The sequence below is a fragment of the Gopherus flavomarginatus genome, chromosome 9 (genome assembly GCF_025201925.1).
Source record: "Gopherus flavomarginatus isolate rGopFla2 chromosome 9, rGopFla2.mat.asm, whole genome shotgun sequence".
Classification (NCBI taxonomy): domain Eukaryota; kingdom Metazoa; phylum Chordata; order Testudines; family Testudinidae; genus Gopherus; species Gopherus flavomarginatus.
Genome location: NC_066625.1, coordinates 93,043,260 through 93,060,673, shown reverse-complemented (window position 1 = coordinate 93,060,673; position 17,414 = coordinate 93,043,260). Strand labels below are relative to the sequence as shown.

General features: G+C 44.5%; 1 protein-coding gene across 2 annotated transcripts in view; it reads right to left on the bottom strand.

Annotated features, from left to right (window-relative positions):
* IQGAP1 (IQ motif containing GTPase activating protein 1) overlaps positions 1-17,414 on the bottom strand; it is a 178,745-nt gene that overhangs the window by 60,156 nt on the left and 101,175 nt on the right. For both annotated transcript variants that reach the window (XM_050967187.1, XM_050967188.1), the window contains exons 16-24: positions 16,646-16,736; positions 12,276-12,443; positions 11,752-11,894; positions 11,074-11,244; positions 8,802-8,885; positions 8,166-8,237; positions 8,005-8,074; positions 7,345-7,553; positions 3-158 (exon numbers count right to left, since the gene is read on the bottom strand). In XM_050967187.1, the coding sequence (XP_050823144.1) occupies positions 3-158; positions 7,345-7,553; positions 8,005-8,074; positions 8,166-8,237; positions 8,802-8,885; positions 11,074-11,244; positions 11,752-11,894; positions 12,276-12,443; positions 16,646-16,736 (1,164 nt within the window). The remainder of the gene's footprint in view (positions 1-2; positions 159-7,344; positions 7,554-8,004; positions 8,075-8,165; positions 8,238-8,801; positions 8,886-11,073; positions 11,245-11,751; positions 11,895-12,275; positions 12,444-16,645; positions 16,737-17,414) is intronic.

Genomic DNA, 17,414 nt, shown 5'->3' with positions numbered 1-17,414 from the left:
ACCTGAAGCAAGTAGAACAGGTGCTGATATGCTTCCAGCTTCTCCCTCTTCTCTTTGCTTAAAGCCTTCAAACCTCCCCTCTGTTTGTTCAGCATCATCATATCAGACAGCTGCTCCTTGTTCTTCTTGGTAAGTTTCTTACTATGAGAGACAACATCCTGCAAAGACAGAGAGAGACTCAAATCTAACTTAAATCCCCCAAATCCTCACTGACACTTTTTAAAATCGTATCCCTTTAATCTCTATATTTATTAATACTGCACAGAGAATTGTGCACAATTTTATAGCTGGGTGTGCTATGGACACTGCACTGGTTTAATTAGTTGATGATTTCCTGCTAGCAATGATCAAGAATAGCATTCCCATGGTGATTTAATTAAATCCATCAGCTGCATTCAATACATCTAGCCATGAGGTGTTCCTCACTCGATTGCAGCCATAGGCTGGGATAGACCATCACTGTGAGTAGTTGTTTCTTTCGCAGTGGACACAGAGTGTTATACTGGGAGACTGCTCACTTCCCTGAGGGCCCACTCTTGTTGGGGTCCTGTAGGGCTCAAGGTGCATATGAAACTGCTGGGGCACAGTGTGATTTGGTTTGGAATGAAGTCTTCAATATGTGGATTACAGACAAAGTCTGTTTTGTTGAATCTGCCAGGTACAATTTACTGATTTACTCAGAGTCCTGGATGCTGGTTAGCAGACAGACTCAATCCAGGTAGGACTGAGGTAAGCAGCAATATTCAGGTTCATAACCTCAGGGTCCTGTCTGATATGCAGCTGTTTCTACACATCCAGATTTTGTTGTTATGGATCAAGTTTATTATGGTAGTGCCTAAGGAACATATAAAAATGGGGCCACCCTGTGCTAAGAGCTGTACAGAGTAGACGACATTCCCTGCCCCAAAGAGCTTACAATCTAAATAGATCAGACAGACGGGGGGAAGGGGTATAACACAAGCAAAGCGAACAATAGGATGGGAGCAATGCTCACATTAGTTCCACGATTTTTTTATTATTTTGCTAGGTTTACTTAGGAGAGGATGAACTAATTGAGAAGAAAAAGGTATAGAAGGGAGTGAAGGGGACAGGTAAGGAAAGAAGAGGGTATGGGGGGGCAGGTGTAGAGTGAAGTTGAGATGAAGACACTGAGGGAGGGGAACGGAGAGAGTTGGAGCAAATATGAGGACAGATTAGTAAGATTGGGACTCTTCAACCTGGAAAAGAGACAACTAAGGGGGGATATGAGAGAGGGCTATAAAATCATGAGTGATGTGGAGAAAGTAAATAAGGAAGAGTTATTTACTCTTCATAATACAAGAACTAGTGGTCACCACATGAAATTAATAGGCAGCAGGTTTAAAACAAACAAAAGGAAGTATTTCTTAACACAACGCATAGTCAACCTGTGGAACTCTTTGCCAGAGGATGTTGTAAAGGCCAAGACTATAACAGGGTTCAAAAAAGAACTAGATAAATTCATGGAGGATAGGTCCATCAATGGCTATCAGCCAGGATGCGCAGGGATGGTGTCCCTAGCCTCTGTTTGCCACAAGCTGGGAATGAGTGACAGGGAATGGATCACTTGATGATTATTTGTTCTGTTCATTCCTTCTGGGGCACCTGGCATTGGCCACGGTCAGAAAACAGGATACTGGGATAGATGGACCTTTGGTCTGATCCAGTATGCCCGTTCTTATGTTCTAAATAGCAGCACAGGGTAAAGAAAGTCCAGTCAAAACTGTAGAAATTTCTTGGAATGTCCAGAGATATGGTTTGGATGCTTCTATTATTTCCAGCTGGAGACTCCGGCTCTCCTCTCTGCAGTTTTCCACCAAGGCAATATTGGCTGAAGGGAAGAGGAGGCGAAACATCACCTGGGTCCCAGTGCCCCAGAATATGAAGGAGCGTATCCCCCCAGCATAGTTCTGAGTGGACAAGGGCACTTTCTATCACTGACACTTGGCCAAGGTTTCAGCCTCTTTCAAGGCAGGACCTGGCCATAATGATCCAGACCTCTGTCACTCTGAGACTAGATTATTGTCATGCTCTCCACAGGGGGCTACATCTTAAAACTGTTCAGAACTTCAACTATTGTAGAATGCTGTAGATAGTCTGTCAAAAAACCTCACTCATACAGCACATTACATCTGTGCTTTGATTTGCCCTCTCTTCCCATTTATTTTTGGGTGCCATATGAGGTGTTGGCTTTAACCAATAAAACTTTAAACAGGTTGGGGATCTTTATTACCCCATAAACCACCCCTCTCCATGCAATACCATGCCAGATGAGATAAGTCAAAAGTATTCAAGCTAAAAAGCCCCTGATTTAATCACAAAAGGATAGGAGGCAAGGAATTCTGACCAATGAGCCTTCCACTGTGGAATGTGCTGCCCCATGAGTTAAACATAGCACTAATATGTTGACCCTTTAGGTCATGTTGCCTCTTCTCCTAGGCTTTCCTTTGTACATGGGATGAGATGAGCAGCTGGGTGGTCAGGGTTGGTAAGCTCACATTGTGAAGGTGTTTATACTGAAGTTGAGTACTGGCAACAATCTGGTCAATTGTCCTTGCAGCTGAAGCAGCCAAGCGTTTTTCTCTTCCACTGAAGTCAAAAGAACCAATGAAACCTTGCAAAAGGGCCATTCTGGTATCCTCTTTGTTGGCGGCAAAAGTAAAATTGGAAACAACTAAAGCCGTTCTCCTCATCAAGCAGTTGAAAAGCATGAACATTGATATCTGGGCTTTATCTGAAGTGTGCTGGCCAGGAACTGATGAAATGAAAGCAAGGACTATATGTTTTTATTCTCAGGCTGCCCTGATGGGTTGCTCCAGAAGTAGGTGGCTGTAATACTTTCACCCAATGCCCAGTGGGCATTGCAGGGCTGATGGGTGATTAATGAATGACTATCACAGTCTTCTTCTGTATCAGCTACTGGAATCTTACCATTATCACAGTGTATGGTCCCATCAACACCAAGGCCAACAATGCGACTGCAGACAATTTGTCCCAGTAACTACACTCAATCCTTAATGAAACTCTCAGAAGAGATGTTGTCATGATCCTGGGTGATTTTAACGCAGAGGTAGGAAAGGATAATGACATCTGGGCCAGTACTCTCAGGAAATTTGATATTGGCCAGAAGAACAGGAATGGACAGCAAATACTGGAATTAGTGATTGCCAATGACACGGTGATTGACTCTTCCATCACTCAAAGAGTCATAAGCCGATCTGGTACTGCTCATATGTTTTCATTAGGACTGTTACTGATGGTATTTTCATTAACTGTTATCGGTCAACAGTCATAGATGTACGAGATTGCAAAGGTATAGAACAGGACACTGACAATCAACTTCTGCTGATAAAAGTGCACCTCTGATTTAGAAGACTGCCAAGTTAATAAGCCTAAATTTGTCTGATTTAATTAAAAGACTCTTATTACAACCAAGCTATCACACAGCTTTCTCTTCTGAACTGCTTAAGCATTAGAGACTGAAGTCTCATTCTGTCTGTCATCTGATGAGGAACGGCTTTGTTTCAAATAATCAGCGCTGAACACTGCCAGCTCAGTGCTGGGGCCTCAACCCTCCACATTTCATCCATGGATCAGTGAGGAGATGCTCCTAGCAGTTGGAGTTGGGGGGGGGGAACCCCAAGGCTGCAATTTGAGTCTTCAAAGACAAGTTGTTGAGAGCAAAAGCAAAGGCTCAATGGTTTTGACTTTGGAATGCCATCAAGTCATTGTATAATAAGATAAGGAACCCTGATGGTTGTCTTAGACAGTCAGTTTAGAACAGGCTGCCTCCAGGCACCATCTCAGCACACTCTAGTTAACTTTACAGTGTTTGCAGTAGAAGGTGGCACCATCTTGATTAGTAAGAATCAGGACAGCAACATTGGCCAGAGCCTGTAGTATCAGTTGTATCAATGGGAAGATCATTTCAAGATGCTCCTCAACTGTCTGTCACCTGCAGCCCCTCTTCCATTTGAGAAGGAACAGGAGCCACCTTCTCCATAAGCTGCAGTCTGGGAAGACATTATGGGTTCTAACTTTACCCTGGAGTTGCTGAAGACACATGCTGTACTGTCACTGCAAAGGCTCTTCTAGACCATCTGGCATACTACTCTCATCCTCAATGACTGGAAGAAGGGGCAATCTGTTCAAAAAGGGCAATAAGGTAGAATGTAGCAACTACCTGGGTATTATTCTGTTAATCCTAGGGAAAATCTTTGCTTCCAATATTAATATCTCCAATCAACGATGTACTTCATGGCAAAGGCTGGGGTACTCAGGGTGGCTTTAAGACTGGTCATTCTGCTATCAACCAGGTCTTTATCTTGAGATAAATTCAACCATCTACTGAAAAAGTTAATATGCCATGCACAGCACTTGTTATAGACTTCACCAGCCCTTTTATTCAAGTGCATTGAACAAGTCTATGGAATCTAATGAGGTGACTCAACGTCCCTGGAAGACAGGGATAGAAGAGCTCTATAATGGAATGGAAAGCTGCATTAAGAGTCAATGGCAGATATATGGCATGGTTTCCTATCTCGATGGGAGTTCATCAAGGCTTTGTTCTGTCACCACTGTTCAATGTTGGCATGAACTAGTTGATAGATAAGCTTGAGGAGGCAACTGTCAGTGCAGCGTGTATTGGTCTGGTTATTAATTCAGACAAAACTAAGTCTCTAGCCATTACCATCAAAGCAACCACCAACTCAGTATTAACCTGTCCCAATGAGACACTGACACAGTGTCAGCTGTTAAATATTTGGCCAGCATCACAGACAGTGCTGGAAAGATTTAGGAGCTTGTATAACAGCAGCTGCTGTGACGTGTCAGGTCATGTAGCAGTCTCCTGAGCTTGGTAAGTTTATGTAGGGGCAGTATGATGAGACTGCCTACAATGGCATGTAGCCAATCTGTCACTGTTAGTAGTAAAATATCCCCAACGGCTGGTGATGGGACATTGGATGGAGACACGTGCTGTACTGTCGCTGCAAAGGCTCTTCTAGACCATCAGGCAGTCTTCTCAGGCCTTAGAGAGGAGAAGGTCAGTCTCCAAGGGTGACAGCACAGTGCTGGCCAGGCTCGGGGAAGCTAGTGAGCTCTAGCCCGTAGCCTGTCAGGCTGCAGGCCCTGAAAGGAAGGGCCTAGCGGGTGCAAGGGGCCACAGGGGAAGCGGCCCAGGGAAACAGACAGCGGAGGGAAGAGAAGGAGGACAGTGAGGCTGCCGCTAGAGGGTCCCTGGGCCGGGACCCAGAGTAGAGGGCGGGCCTTGCAGTACACCCAGCAATTGGCCGTAGGGAGTGGCTATTATACTATGCCAGATCCCTGACAAGAGGGACTGGACTCAGAGGGCGGTTGGACATGGTGGCTGGGGTGTAGGATGGCTGTTCACCGACCCCCAGAAGGGGCTGCAGATGGACTAAGGGGCACTGCCAGAGGGCAGTGGCCTCGAAAAGGACGCTGCCAAGCAGGGAGCAACGTGGGTCCAGAGATGCCAACAGAGGGCAAGAGGATGGACGGGACACCACCAGGAGGGGGCGCTCCACTGGACAGAGCTAATTCCCGGAGCCACCAGCAGGAGGCGCCAGGCAGCGAGTCCCCAACCCGTTACAGTGCCCAAAATAGTAGATGTGTGCATTTTTTTTAAATTAAAATAAAAGTATTTTGCTTACTTGCTGGAGTTAAGGGGCTGAATTCCCTAACATTCTTACTTGTGTAATGCATGTATGTATGTCAAGTATCAGAGGGGTAGCTGTGTTAGTCTGGATCTGTAAAAGCAGCAAAGAATCCTGTGGCACCTTATAGACTAACAGACATTTTGGAGCATGAGCTTTCATGGGTGAATACCCACTTCGTCAGATGCATGTAGTGGAAATTTCCAGGGGCAGGTACATATATATGCAAGCAAGCTAGAGATAATGAGGTTAGTTCAATCAGGGAGGATGAGGCCCTATTCTAGCAGTTGAAGTATGAAAACCAAGGGAGGAGAAACTGGTTTTGTAGTTGGCAAGCCATTCACAGTCTTTGTTTAATCCTGAGCTGATGGTGTCAAATTTGCAGATGAACTGAAGCTCAGCAGTTTCTCTTTGAAGTCTGGTCCTGAAGTTTTTTTGCTGCAGGATGGCCACCTTAAGGTCTGCTATAGTGTGGCCAGGGAGGTTGAAGTGTTCTCCTACAGGTTTTTGTATATTGCCATTCCTAATATCTGATTTGTGTCCATTTATCCTTTTCCATAGGGCCTGTTCAGTTTGGCCGATGTACATAGCAGAGGGGCATTGCTGGCATATGATGGCGTATATTATATTGGTGGACGTGCAGGTGACGGTGATGGTGTGGCTGATCTGGTTAGGTCCTGTGATGGTATCGCTGGTGTAGATATGTGGGCAGAGTTGGCATCGAGGTTTGTTGCATGGATTGTATGCAATGTATGTATATATTACTGTTATAACCATTTTAGAGATGGGGACACTGAGGCACAGAGAATCAGAATAATAGAATATCAGGGTTGGAAGGGACCTCAGATCATCTAGTTCAACCCCCTGCTCAAAGCAGGACCAATCCCCCAAAAGATTTTTACCCCAGTTCCCTAAATGGCCCCCTCAAGGACTGAACTCACAACCATGGGTTTAACAGACCAATGCTCAAACCACTGAGCTATTAAGCAAGTTTACCAAAGCCCCTCAGCAAACCAGAACCAGATTAGAATTCAGGAGTTCTAGTCATTTAGTTGTCTCTAGACAATTCTATCCTCTCTGTGAAACATTTCAACAACAAACCTCCTAGGATACTTGCCACAATTTACAGTACAACCTTCCCTTGGCTTATCATGTGTCTGATCCACAGTGCAAAGTGATTTTTGCCTGATTTAGACTGTATACTACTGGGGCAGTGACTATGTCTCTGTTCTATACTGTGCTGGGCACATTAATTATTATTTAAGAGACTATGACATCAAAGGGGCACAGCAGTAATATTTTTGCTTTGAACAATCTCCACCTTCTATAACAAACCTCTCTCTCAGGCAGCCACCTCAGAAGGCCCCCCACATCATCTCTGAAGCATTTCTTTTCTTTCCTTTCCTTCTTTCAGCTGTGCTACAACCACTCACTTGTCCTTCTGAATCCCCATCAACTTCCACTTGCCTTGACTTTCGCACAGAGGCCCTCTGTTTCACATGCACTTCTTTCCCCACAGTGGGACTGACTATTCAATTAGTAGAGCTGTCTAGAACAGTTAAGAGCTGGGGGGTGGGGGCTGGTTCTCTCCACTATCTGGTCTATATGCCTGACTCTGTACTTTGGCTTTCCCTATTAGCATGCTTCATACCTGCAGTGTGATTTTGTTTTTCACAAGCAGTCCAATTTTGATGTCCATCAGATTGAGGTCATTTTCCAGTTGCTGATTGGATCGAATTAGGGTCACAACCTCCTCACGCAGCTTCATTAGGTCAAGCTCTTCCTGAAAATCTTGGTCACTCTGATCCAGTAAGTGGACAAATTTCCGGACTACAGCCATAGGTGGGTCTTCAGCACTGACTAAAAAGAAATGAAATATCAGGCAAAGAGCAAGAGAAACCAATGAATACTCATTTTAACAGCATATGAAGTATCTGTTTATCACCTGACAAATTTAGCACCACACAATATAAACAGCAAGATTTGGAATTACTTATTTTTTGATAAAACATGAGCATAACCAGCAACAAATGAAAGAGTCACACAAATATCAAATCTAGGCCAATTTGTGATGCAGGTTAATTGAGAAGCTGTAGTTCTACTCATCAGTAGCTACAGTGATGTCTGGATTTAAAATTTCTCACTCCTAGTGTTCCCCAATCTTACACTCTCCCCTACCAATGCCACCCCAAATACCTCCCATACTACTACTCTTCTAAATGGTCTACAGTGATACAGACTACATTAGCAGTGTGCCATGGAAATACTGACTCTTCAGGTATATAAGCCCCATTCCCTTGGCAATACTTACTGAGAGTTTTGTAGTCATCTCGTGCTTTATTTGCACGAATAAAGGCCTGGATTTTTACAATGTCATTTATCTAGGAGGAAAAAAAATCCCACATCATAATTTCATTCATAGGGTAATTCAAAAAATAAATATTAAAACTAGTGTAGCAGAGAGACTCTTACATGGTCTCTGAAATACTGCAGACGATCTCTGTACCGCTTTCTGGCTTGATACATCCTGGTCATTGACTGAATCTGTGAAGTAGTAATGAGACACTCAGAGAGAAACTCTTTCCTCATTACAGGGTCCCACAACAACCTTATTGCCACAAAAACACTGAGGAATTAGCAAGAATTTATAGAAATGCAACAAAAATTATCAGGGAGCTGGAGGAATTGACGTTAAATATGTAAATTTTCGCTAAATTACAGATGAGGAAGGAGAGAAGCAAATCCTAATATTCTATAAATATTTGAAGGATATCAGTGCCAGGAAGGGAGAGAGATTATTTAGGATCATACACAAGGAGGAGGTACAATTAGGAGAACGGGGTAAAGTTAGAGAAGGATTTAGAATGAACATCAGAAAAAACTTTCTGACCATGGAATCAGTAAGGCAGTGAATTTTCTATCAGGAAAAGAGGAAGAAGCCCCGGTGATTTTTAAAACCACACTGTACAAAGAACTAGAAACAGTACATAATCCATGATACTGAATGATTCTGCCCTGGCTCCTGAGAATAGACTATATGACCTAAAAGTTCTTTTCCATCTCTAATTTCTACGACTATGAGTAGACAAACTTCCATGGAAACTGTACCTTCACTACTTGGTCCTTTTGTGCTCGCAGGTACTCCAAGCGACCTTGGTATTCCTTCCGTTGCTTGTAGCCACGCCACTGAGACTGAAACCAGACAATGCACACACGCATACATATACAAATTTACTTTTCAAAGCATTACCATTCTTAATACTCTTAATACTATTCATCTTCCCAAGTTTGCCTTTGTCCAAGTATAAAATTGAGGATTCATAATTTGGTGGAGTTTTTTTTAATAAGTATGAAAAATGTTAGATACACTATGGGTACATCTACAATGCAGTTAGACATCCGCAGCTGGCCTGTGCCAGCTTACTCAGGCTCACAGGGCTTGGGCTGAGAGGCTATGTAACTGCAGTGTAGACATTTGGGCTCAGGCTGCAGGTCGAGCCCTGGGACCCTCCCACCTCAGAGGGTCCAGCCTGAGCTCACACATCTACATTGCAATTAAATAGCACAAGAGGACAAGTTGTATCAGCTTCAGACAGAAGGATTACAACAGGTAATAGGAGAAAGGACACTCCATATAAGAGTCCTGACCAGTCTTCCCTAGCTCCCAGTTTTTCGCAGATCTCCTGCTTTTGTGTCTGCTCTCTGCTTCCCCAATCTCCTTACTGAGTCTCCAGTTTTGGCCAGCTACCAAGGTAGGTGAAGCCAGTTTCTAAGGCCTGATCTACACTACACAGACAGATCGATGTAAGGCAGCTTACATCGATCTAATTATGTCAGTGTGTACACTACAGCCTTGTCCTGACTATGTATGTGGCCTACTACCCCAACATAACAACTCTACTTCCATGAGAGGCTAGGGCTTATGTCAGTGTAGTTAGGGCAACAAAGCATCTAAACACACACTGCTACTTACATCAGCTCGTATCTGATGACAGAACAAGGAGTAAGGGTCTCAAGTTGCAGTGGGGGAGGTTTAGGTTGGATATTAGAGAAAACTTTTTCACTAGGAGGGTGGTGAAGCACTGGAATGGGTTACCATGGGAGGTGATGGAATCTTCTTCCTGAGAGGTTTTTAAGGTCAGGATTAAGAAAGCCCTGGCTGGGATGATTTAGTTGGGGATTGGTCCTGCTTTGAGCAGGGGGTTGGACTAGATGACCTCCTGAGTTCCCTTCCAACTCTGATATTCTATGATCATGGATTTATATAGAGACAATATGATATTTTCTGTCTTATTATCTACCCTGTTCTTAATGATTCCCAACATTCTATTTGCTTTTTTGACCGCTACTGCACACTGAGTGGATGTTTTCAGAGAACTATCCACAATGACTCCAAGATCTCTTTCTTGAGTGGTAACAGCCAATTTAGACCCCATCATTTTATATGTATGGTTGGGATTATTTTTTCCAGTGTGCATTACTTTGAATTTATCAACAATGAAGCCAACCTAATATAGGTTGACTTTATTTTTTAGTATAGACATACCCTAAGACTTCCTTCGGCTTCTTCTCCTGCCAATCAGGCTACCTTCCCTGCCCTCAACTCTTTCACCTTTTCCAGTGACAGGGGTTGTCTTCATGAGACAATCAGGTCCACGTTGGGATTTTATAAAATGTATGCGTACAATTTACTCTCTCAGACTTTCTGCTATCCCTACGCTGGTAGGTCTGATGTTGCCACCCACTATTCACAAACCTTCCCTTTATTTCTGGTGCAGTTCCCCCACTTGTCCACTCACAACGTCTATGAAAGTCACTTTCCAGATATCATCAGCTTGAAATAAGCTAATAAAAAACGGAACAAGCACATTTCTTCAGAGATAGAAAGCAGGTCCCAGGATACAATTACGTCAGAGTGCATCCCCACTGAAGGGACAGAAGGCCCACAAGAGATGGAGATGATTCAACAGCTCTAATATACTTCAGATATAGTGCAGTCCCAGTGTACATTACTGAGCAGTTCATGAGATAAATTCTTCAACACAAAGCACCTGGCATACTCCTGTCCCCAAAACAAACATCAATGGCTGACCAAACAATAAACCACTAGAAGGTCTTCTCTGATACATTCCTCTCCCTGCAGTTCTGCCTGAGGAGGAATTTGCTAATTTCACATGAAAATGGATAAGCAACATAAACTCTTCAGGGCAGGGGCTGTCTTTCGATTAGATGTTTGTACTGTTTGTAGCAACCAGAACAATGAGACTCTGGTTTCTAGGCACTACTATAATTCACATAAATAAATAATAATAGTATCACAGCATATGTAGTATGGACACAGAAGAAGTCATCCATGGACAGAGACATAAGACTGCACTACCTGGATACAAGTGATTGCAGGGACTTGCTTCTTCAAGAAATTCATTCTGGAGTTGAATTCCTGGCGAACAAGGTACCCACGGCAGCAAGCCTGCAGCCTGGTAATCAGGTTCTCATTAGCAAGCCAGAGCTGCTCTCTGTTGTATGCAGCAGTGACTCCAGAGATAGAGCTCTGAATTAGTGTTATGGAGGAAGAGGCAGTGGAGACAAAATCAAGATGGTAAATTAACTTGCTATATCATGCACAAAATATCCTAAAATTATCCTTCAGTATACGTTGGGATCATGAGCCTGAGCTCAAAGTTATGGTGAATTTGTTGAAGTGGCTCCTCTATATCTTTTCTGCTGAGAGAAGGAATTTCCTGAAAGACGGAGCCAAGGTGAAATACATAGTCTATAAAAATCTGCAACTCCCCAGAAGGAAGGGTACAAAGCATGTGTATAGCATAATGGCAAAAGCAAAAGGGCATAGAGGCACACCCAAAAAGGCACAAATGAGAGGAAAATGCGGCAGCAAATTATTTGTTTTAGTTATTTTTAAACAGCATTATCTTTTAGCCAATAATTCTATTTGGACTTAAGCTTTAACTCTTAGGATAATACTGGGGACAATTACTCAGGTGAGCAACTACAAAGAATTTGCTCTTTTTAGGGAGACAATGAGCACATGTTATTCTACCTGTATCTCCTCCCGGGAGAGCTGGGTATTATTCTGCACAAATCCTGAGGGTTCATCCCAACGTCCCTCTCTGGTTCGCAGGTTATGGTAATAAAAATAGCCTCCTTTCACCCAGTGCTTCACCCACTCACTGCCATTGTCCCCTATGAGCAGAAATTGAAGTACAAGAATTGAAGGGGAAGCATAGCCTCCCAGCACACAGATAACGTTAATTAAGCAATCATCAGTACAACTACTGTCAACTATATGTTCACTGCAGCTAGAAAAGCAGATGTCACATTCCCCCAAGACCTTACTGAGCTACCTACCATAACATGCTCCTGAAATAGAGAACATTCTACCAAACATTTAAGTAAAAGTATATTTTCTAAATGTTAAAGTCATCCCCCATCCCCACCACATCCCCACCACATAGCCCTAGACTCCTTTCCAGACCAAATTCTTCCCTGGCCTCTGCTTTCCATTCCACCATCACGGATTCATCTATTTTCTCCTCGTCAGTTTACAATTTAAAACACATTCACCTGTTGCCATTTTCTCTCTCTTGGCTTCTGCCAGGTCATGCTGGTATGTCTCATCACACTCTGGAGTGACTCCATACAGTCCAACATCAGGCGAGCGCAGGGCACTGAGGGTCTGGCCCACATCACCATGGACCACTGCTTCATTAATGGCCAGAATTCCTAATGAAACTTAGATAATACACAAAAGAGAGGGTTAGCTTGGCATGCAGGGGCTCAGTGGTCCACACCAAACACAGAACAGATTAATAGAAAAGCAACTTTGAATGTTTCTCTGAGGGTGGCAGAAAAGGGACATTAGGTGCACATCTTTAGGAATCAAGTGTCTTCAACAGAGCGCATCACCATTGTCAGATGTTCTACTTCCACTCCACCCTGCCCTTTCCACTTAGATACTTCACCCAGCATCCTAGCCGTCTCTCTCTCAGTTCACCAGGAGAGGTCACAATCTGTGAATAATACCACTGGGGATGAGATTGCAAGTGAAGACTGAGGAGGATGGGTCAATATTTAGTGTACAGAAAGCCCTACATGAATCACTCCTTGCTCAAAACAGGCCAAGTTCAAGCAGCAACGCTTTGTAAAAGGTGTATAGAGGATTCCTTGTAGATACCCTACAGATCTACAGTTTGACAGAAACTGATTGGAAGTTGGCAGCAGAAACCATCTCTTCTCAGACTGGATGTTCCTTGACAAGACCTTCAAATAGCTGCCATGACAAACTGTCCATTTAGACATCTTTTCATGGAGGTAGCACAACCTATTAGAATCACAGAACATCAGGGTTGGAAGGGACGTCAGGAGGTCATCTAGTCCAACCTCATGCTCAAAGCAGGACCAATGCCCAACTAAATCATCCCAGCCAGGGCCTTCTCAAGCCAGCCCTTAAAAACCTCCAAGGAAGGAGATTTCACCATCTCCCTAGGGAACCCATTCCAGTGCTTCACCACCCTCCTAGTGAAAAAGCTTTTCCTAATGTCCAACCTAAACCTCCCCCACTGCAACTTGAGACCATTACTCCTTGTTCTGTGATCTGCCACCACTGAGAACAGTCTAGATCCATCCTCTTTGGAACCCCCTTTCAGGTAGTTGAAAGTAGTTATCAAATCCCCCCCCAGTCTTCTCTTCTGCAGACTAAACAATCCCAGTTCCCTCAGCCTCTCCTCATAAGTCATGTGCTCCAGCCCCCTAATCATTTTTGTTGTCCTCTGCTGGACTCTTTCCAATTTTTTCACATCCTTCTTGTAGTGTGGGGCCCAAAACTGGACACAGTACTCCAGATGAGGCCTCACCAATGTCGAATAGAGGGGAATGATCACGTCCTTCGATCTGCTGGCAATGCCCCTACTTATACAGCCCAAAATGCCGTTAGCCTTCTTGGCAACAAGGGCACACTGTTGACTCATATCCAGCTTCTCGTTCATCATTATCCCTAGGTCCTTTTCTGCAGAACTGCTGCTTAGCCATTCGGTCCCTAGTCTGTAGTAGTGCATGGGATTCTTCCATCCTAAGCACAGGACTCTGCACTTGTCATTGTTGATTTCTGTTGGTACCCATGGAAACAAAGGGTCAGGTTAATTTAATGGCTTTTAATCCATTCTAGATAAAATTCTAGGGACCTTTTCACATGGAATTTGCAGAGAAAGGTCTATGGCCAAATATGGACATCAAAGAATATTAGCAAGGCAATGGATTAGCATGCAAATCCATTACTATATTTGAAGGACTTTAGGATGTGTTCATAATACATTCTTAAACTTGGTGTTGGCTAGGTCACTATTTGAAGATGCTGCTTTTCTGAACATCTACAAGACATAAAAGGAAACAAAGAGGAGGAAATGCACAAAATGGAAGTGCATGTTCACCTTTGAGACAAAAGAAAGTGTAGGCCTGTGTTTAAAGCACTACAAACCCTGAAGGATGGTGTAGTGAGGCAGCCTGGCTCCCAGCCGCCCCAGAGAGGGACGAGCCCTTACAGATGCCAAAGTGGGCAGAGCCGCAGGAGCCTGTGCCCACCCCCCAGAGGTCAAGGCACAGGGCAGGAGGTATAAAAGCCCAGCCCCAGGGCTCAGAAGCTGCCTGGCTGCTGGAGAGGCCAGACGCTGGTGCCCTAGCTCCCGCTGGGGAGACTCCTGCCACCTACGACTGACCCGAGGACTGGCCATACCTGCGGAACCTGGAGGCCGATCAGGCGCTGTAAGACCCCCTTGCCCGGCCTGTACAAAGGGACCCCGAGGAGCTGCCCAGTTTACCCCTCGCTCAGTATCCTGAGGAGCCCATGGTGTGGGACGCTGCAGAAGACACCACCGAGACAGAGGTACCGGTAGAGGGGGAGGTCGGAAGTAGCCCTGGGGCAGGCAACCCTAGTCTGGCTGCAGCACACCCAGAGTCAATGTCAGTGTGTTGCGGCCAGGATCCCCACTGACACAGCAGCAGGCTGCCGACCACTGTTAGGGCCCCGGGCTGGGACGCAGAGGAGTGGGCGGGCCTGCGTCCCCCCTGCCACCCCACTCACGGGTGGCAGTCTCCCCCTCGCCCCGACGCTCAGGCCTAGGAGCCTGGGCTTAATATACTGAATTGTTTCCTCAGCCCCTGCCTGAGGGTCTGAGCCCCTGAACCGTTGTTTGTTGCCTCGCCCCGACCCAGGGCCTGGGCTTAATATACTGAACTGTTTGCTCAGCCCCTACCTGAGGGTCTGAGCCCCTGAACCGTTGTTTGTTGCCCCGCCCCGACCCAGGGCCTGAGCTTAATATATTGAACTGTTTGCTCAGCCCCTACCTGAGGGTCTGAGCCCTTGAACTGTTGTTTGTTGCCCCACCCCGACCCAGGGCCTGAGCTTAATATACTGAACTGTTTGCTCAGCCCCTGCCTGAGGGTCTGAGCCCCTGAACTGTTGTTTGTTGCCCTGCCCTGACCTAGGGCCTGGACTTAATATACTGAACTGTTTGCTCAACCCCTGCCTGAGGGTCTGAGCCCGGAATTGTTGTTTGTTGTGCCATGTAGTGAGGCGGCCTGGCTCCCAGCCACCCCAGAGAGGGGCGAACCCCAACAGTGAACGTTTACAGATGGTTAGAAGCACAAAGGAAGAGAGCTGTTGAGTCACTGTAGTGGAGATGCACCATGTTCCATTCTAGAACCAATGGCATAGAACTTTGAGCTTTCAGAGTTCTTGCTTCAAGCATGTGGCTAAGTGTGGTGATCATGTATTTTTTGAATCATTTAATGTAATTACTGTGATACTATAATATTAGAAATTAAAGTAGACAAGAATAAGAGTATATTTTATAAAACATGACAGAGGTTAAAAAAGAATATCAAGAAAAATGTAAGATGACTACTAAAAGCGGGGGAGGGGAGGACAGGAGCCTGGAGAAAATAAAACGCTCAGCTGCTCTGCCTTCGTCCTCAATACAAAAGATGCTAATCGGTTCACATGATAAATGTTACAGATAATGTGAGAATATAAAAAAATCATAAAACACATAAAACGCAAGAAAAAAATCTTGAAAATTTAAAGGTATGGATGTTAGCAGGGTGCCCACTTGTTTCAGAAAGTTAAAATGACAAATAAAGGAAAATGGTGAAAAGAATTTCAAAAAACTTTGATAAAAGTCTGTAACAATAGGCCATCAAAGAAACTTAAAACCACAAGAGAAGAGGAAAAATTCTGTCAGGAACTGAAAAAAAGAGCTGAGTTAGGAAGCAAAGAGCAGGAATCAACCATGGTTTCTAGAGACAGAAAGGAAGTGAATAGTGAGGTGCCCATGAACCAGTGCTAGGCCTACTGTTCATGATTTTTTTAGGGTATCTGAAAGCTGTGGTGAATAGCACAGGTGAAAAATGCTGATGCACAAAATTATTTAGGTTAGTAAAAATCAGTGCAAATTTGAGGAACTCCAGAAGCATCTAATAAAACTGAGTGACAGGGCAAAACAATGGCAGATTATATTTATCATAGACAAATACAATGTAATATGAACTGGATGAAATCATTTAAATTGTGTGTGCATGCACAAATACACAGATGAGTAACGAATTGATTGCAACCTCAGGAAAAAGATGTAGGTATTATTGTGTGCAGTTTGGTGAAGACACTTGCCCAATGTGCTGCAGTGGTAAAAAATATCAAATTGGATGCTTGGATGTATTCGGAAGGTGACATAATGATGTGGAAAAATAACATCATTAAAATAAGTTAACAGTCTGGCCTCACCTTGCATATTGCCTTATGCACATGGACTCCACCTGAAACAGAGCACTCCACATTCTCTCTCACATATACACGGCAAAAGTTCTATGTCTGAACCATCTTCTAGAAAGTCTGAGGATGTCTGATGATGAAGATTAAAAGAAACACTTAATATGAAACTTACATTTCTGTGCCTCCTCTGTGTCCCTGTTGGATCGATGAATTCCATCCTGAATTTCATCCAGCCACAGCACAGCTGTCTCATCCTGAGTGTCCTAAAGAAAAATGGAAAAAAGCTCATCTCCAGCTGTGCATCTAAGATAATTGTGCCTTGTGAAGTAAACTGCGCACACAGCAAGTGTTGACACATTAAGTTTCGGCCACAGACAAAAAAAAGCCACATTGCTCTCCAGATACTCTGCATTAGACTACAGCACAAGAATTAGAACTTCATATGTTCCTGTGACCAGCAGAGGCTGCTACAGTCATAACTCAAGCAGGTTCTCCTATTCTCCCATCATCTCATTTCCAAAGATAAATTTGCTGAGGAAGGGGAAGCAACTGATAGATTCTAATATTGTGCATAGCTTTAATAAGCAGAGATCAGGGACATGAGAGCAACAGGCCACTGAATTAGCACCAAGTAGCCTAAAGCCACTTAGAGAACATTTCTTCCCATACTATCAGGGAAACAGACTCTAACCCGGAGTGGGCAAACTTTTTGGCTCAAGGGCCACATCTAGGTATGGAAATTGTATGGCGGGCCATGAATGCTCACGAAATTGGGGGTTAAGGTGCAGGATGGGGTGAGGACTCCGGCTGGGGGTGCGGGCTCTGGGGTGGGGCCAGAAATTAGGAGATCAGGGTGCGGGAGGGGGATCTGGGCTGGGACAGGGGGTTAGGGTGCTGGGGGGAGATGAGGGCTCTGGCTGGGGGTGCGGGGTTGGGAGTGC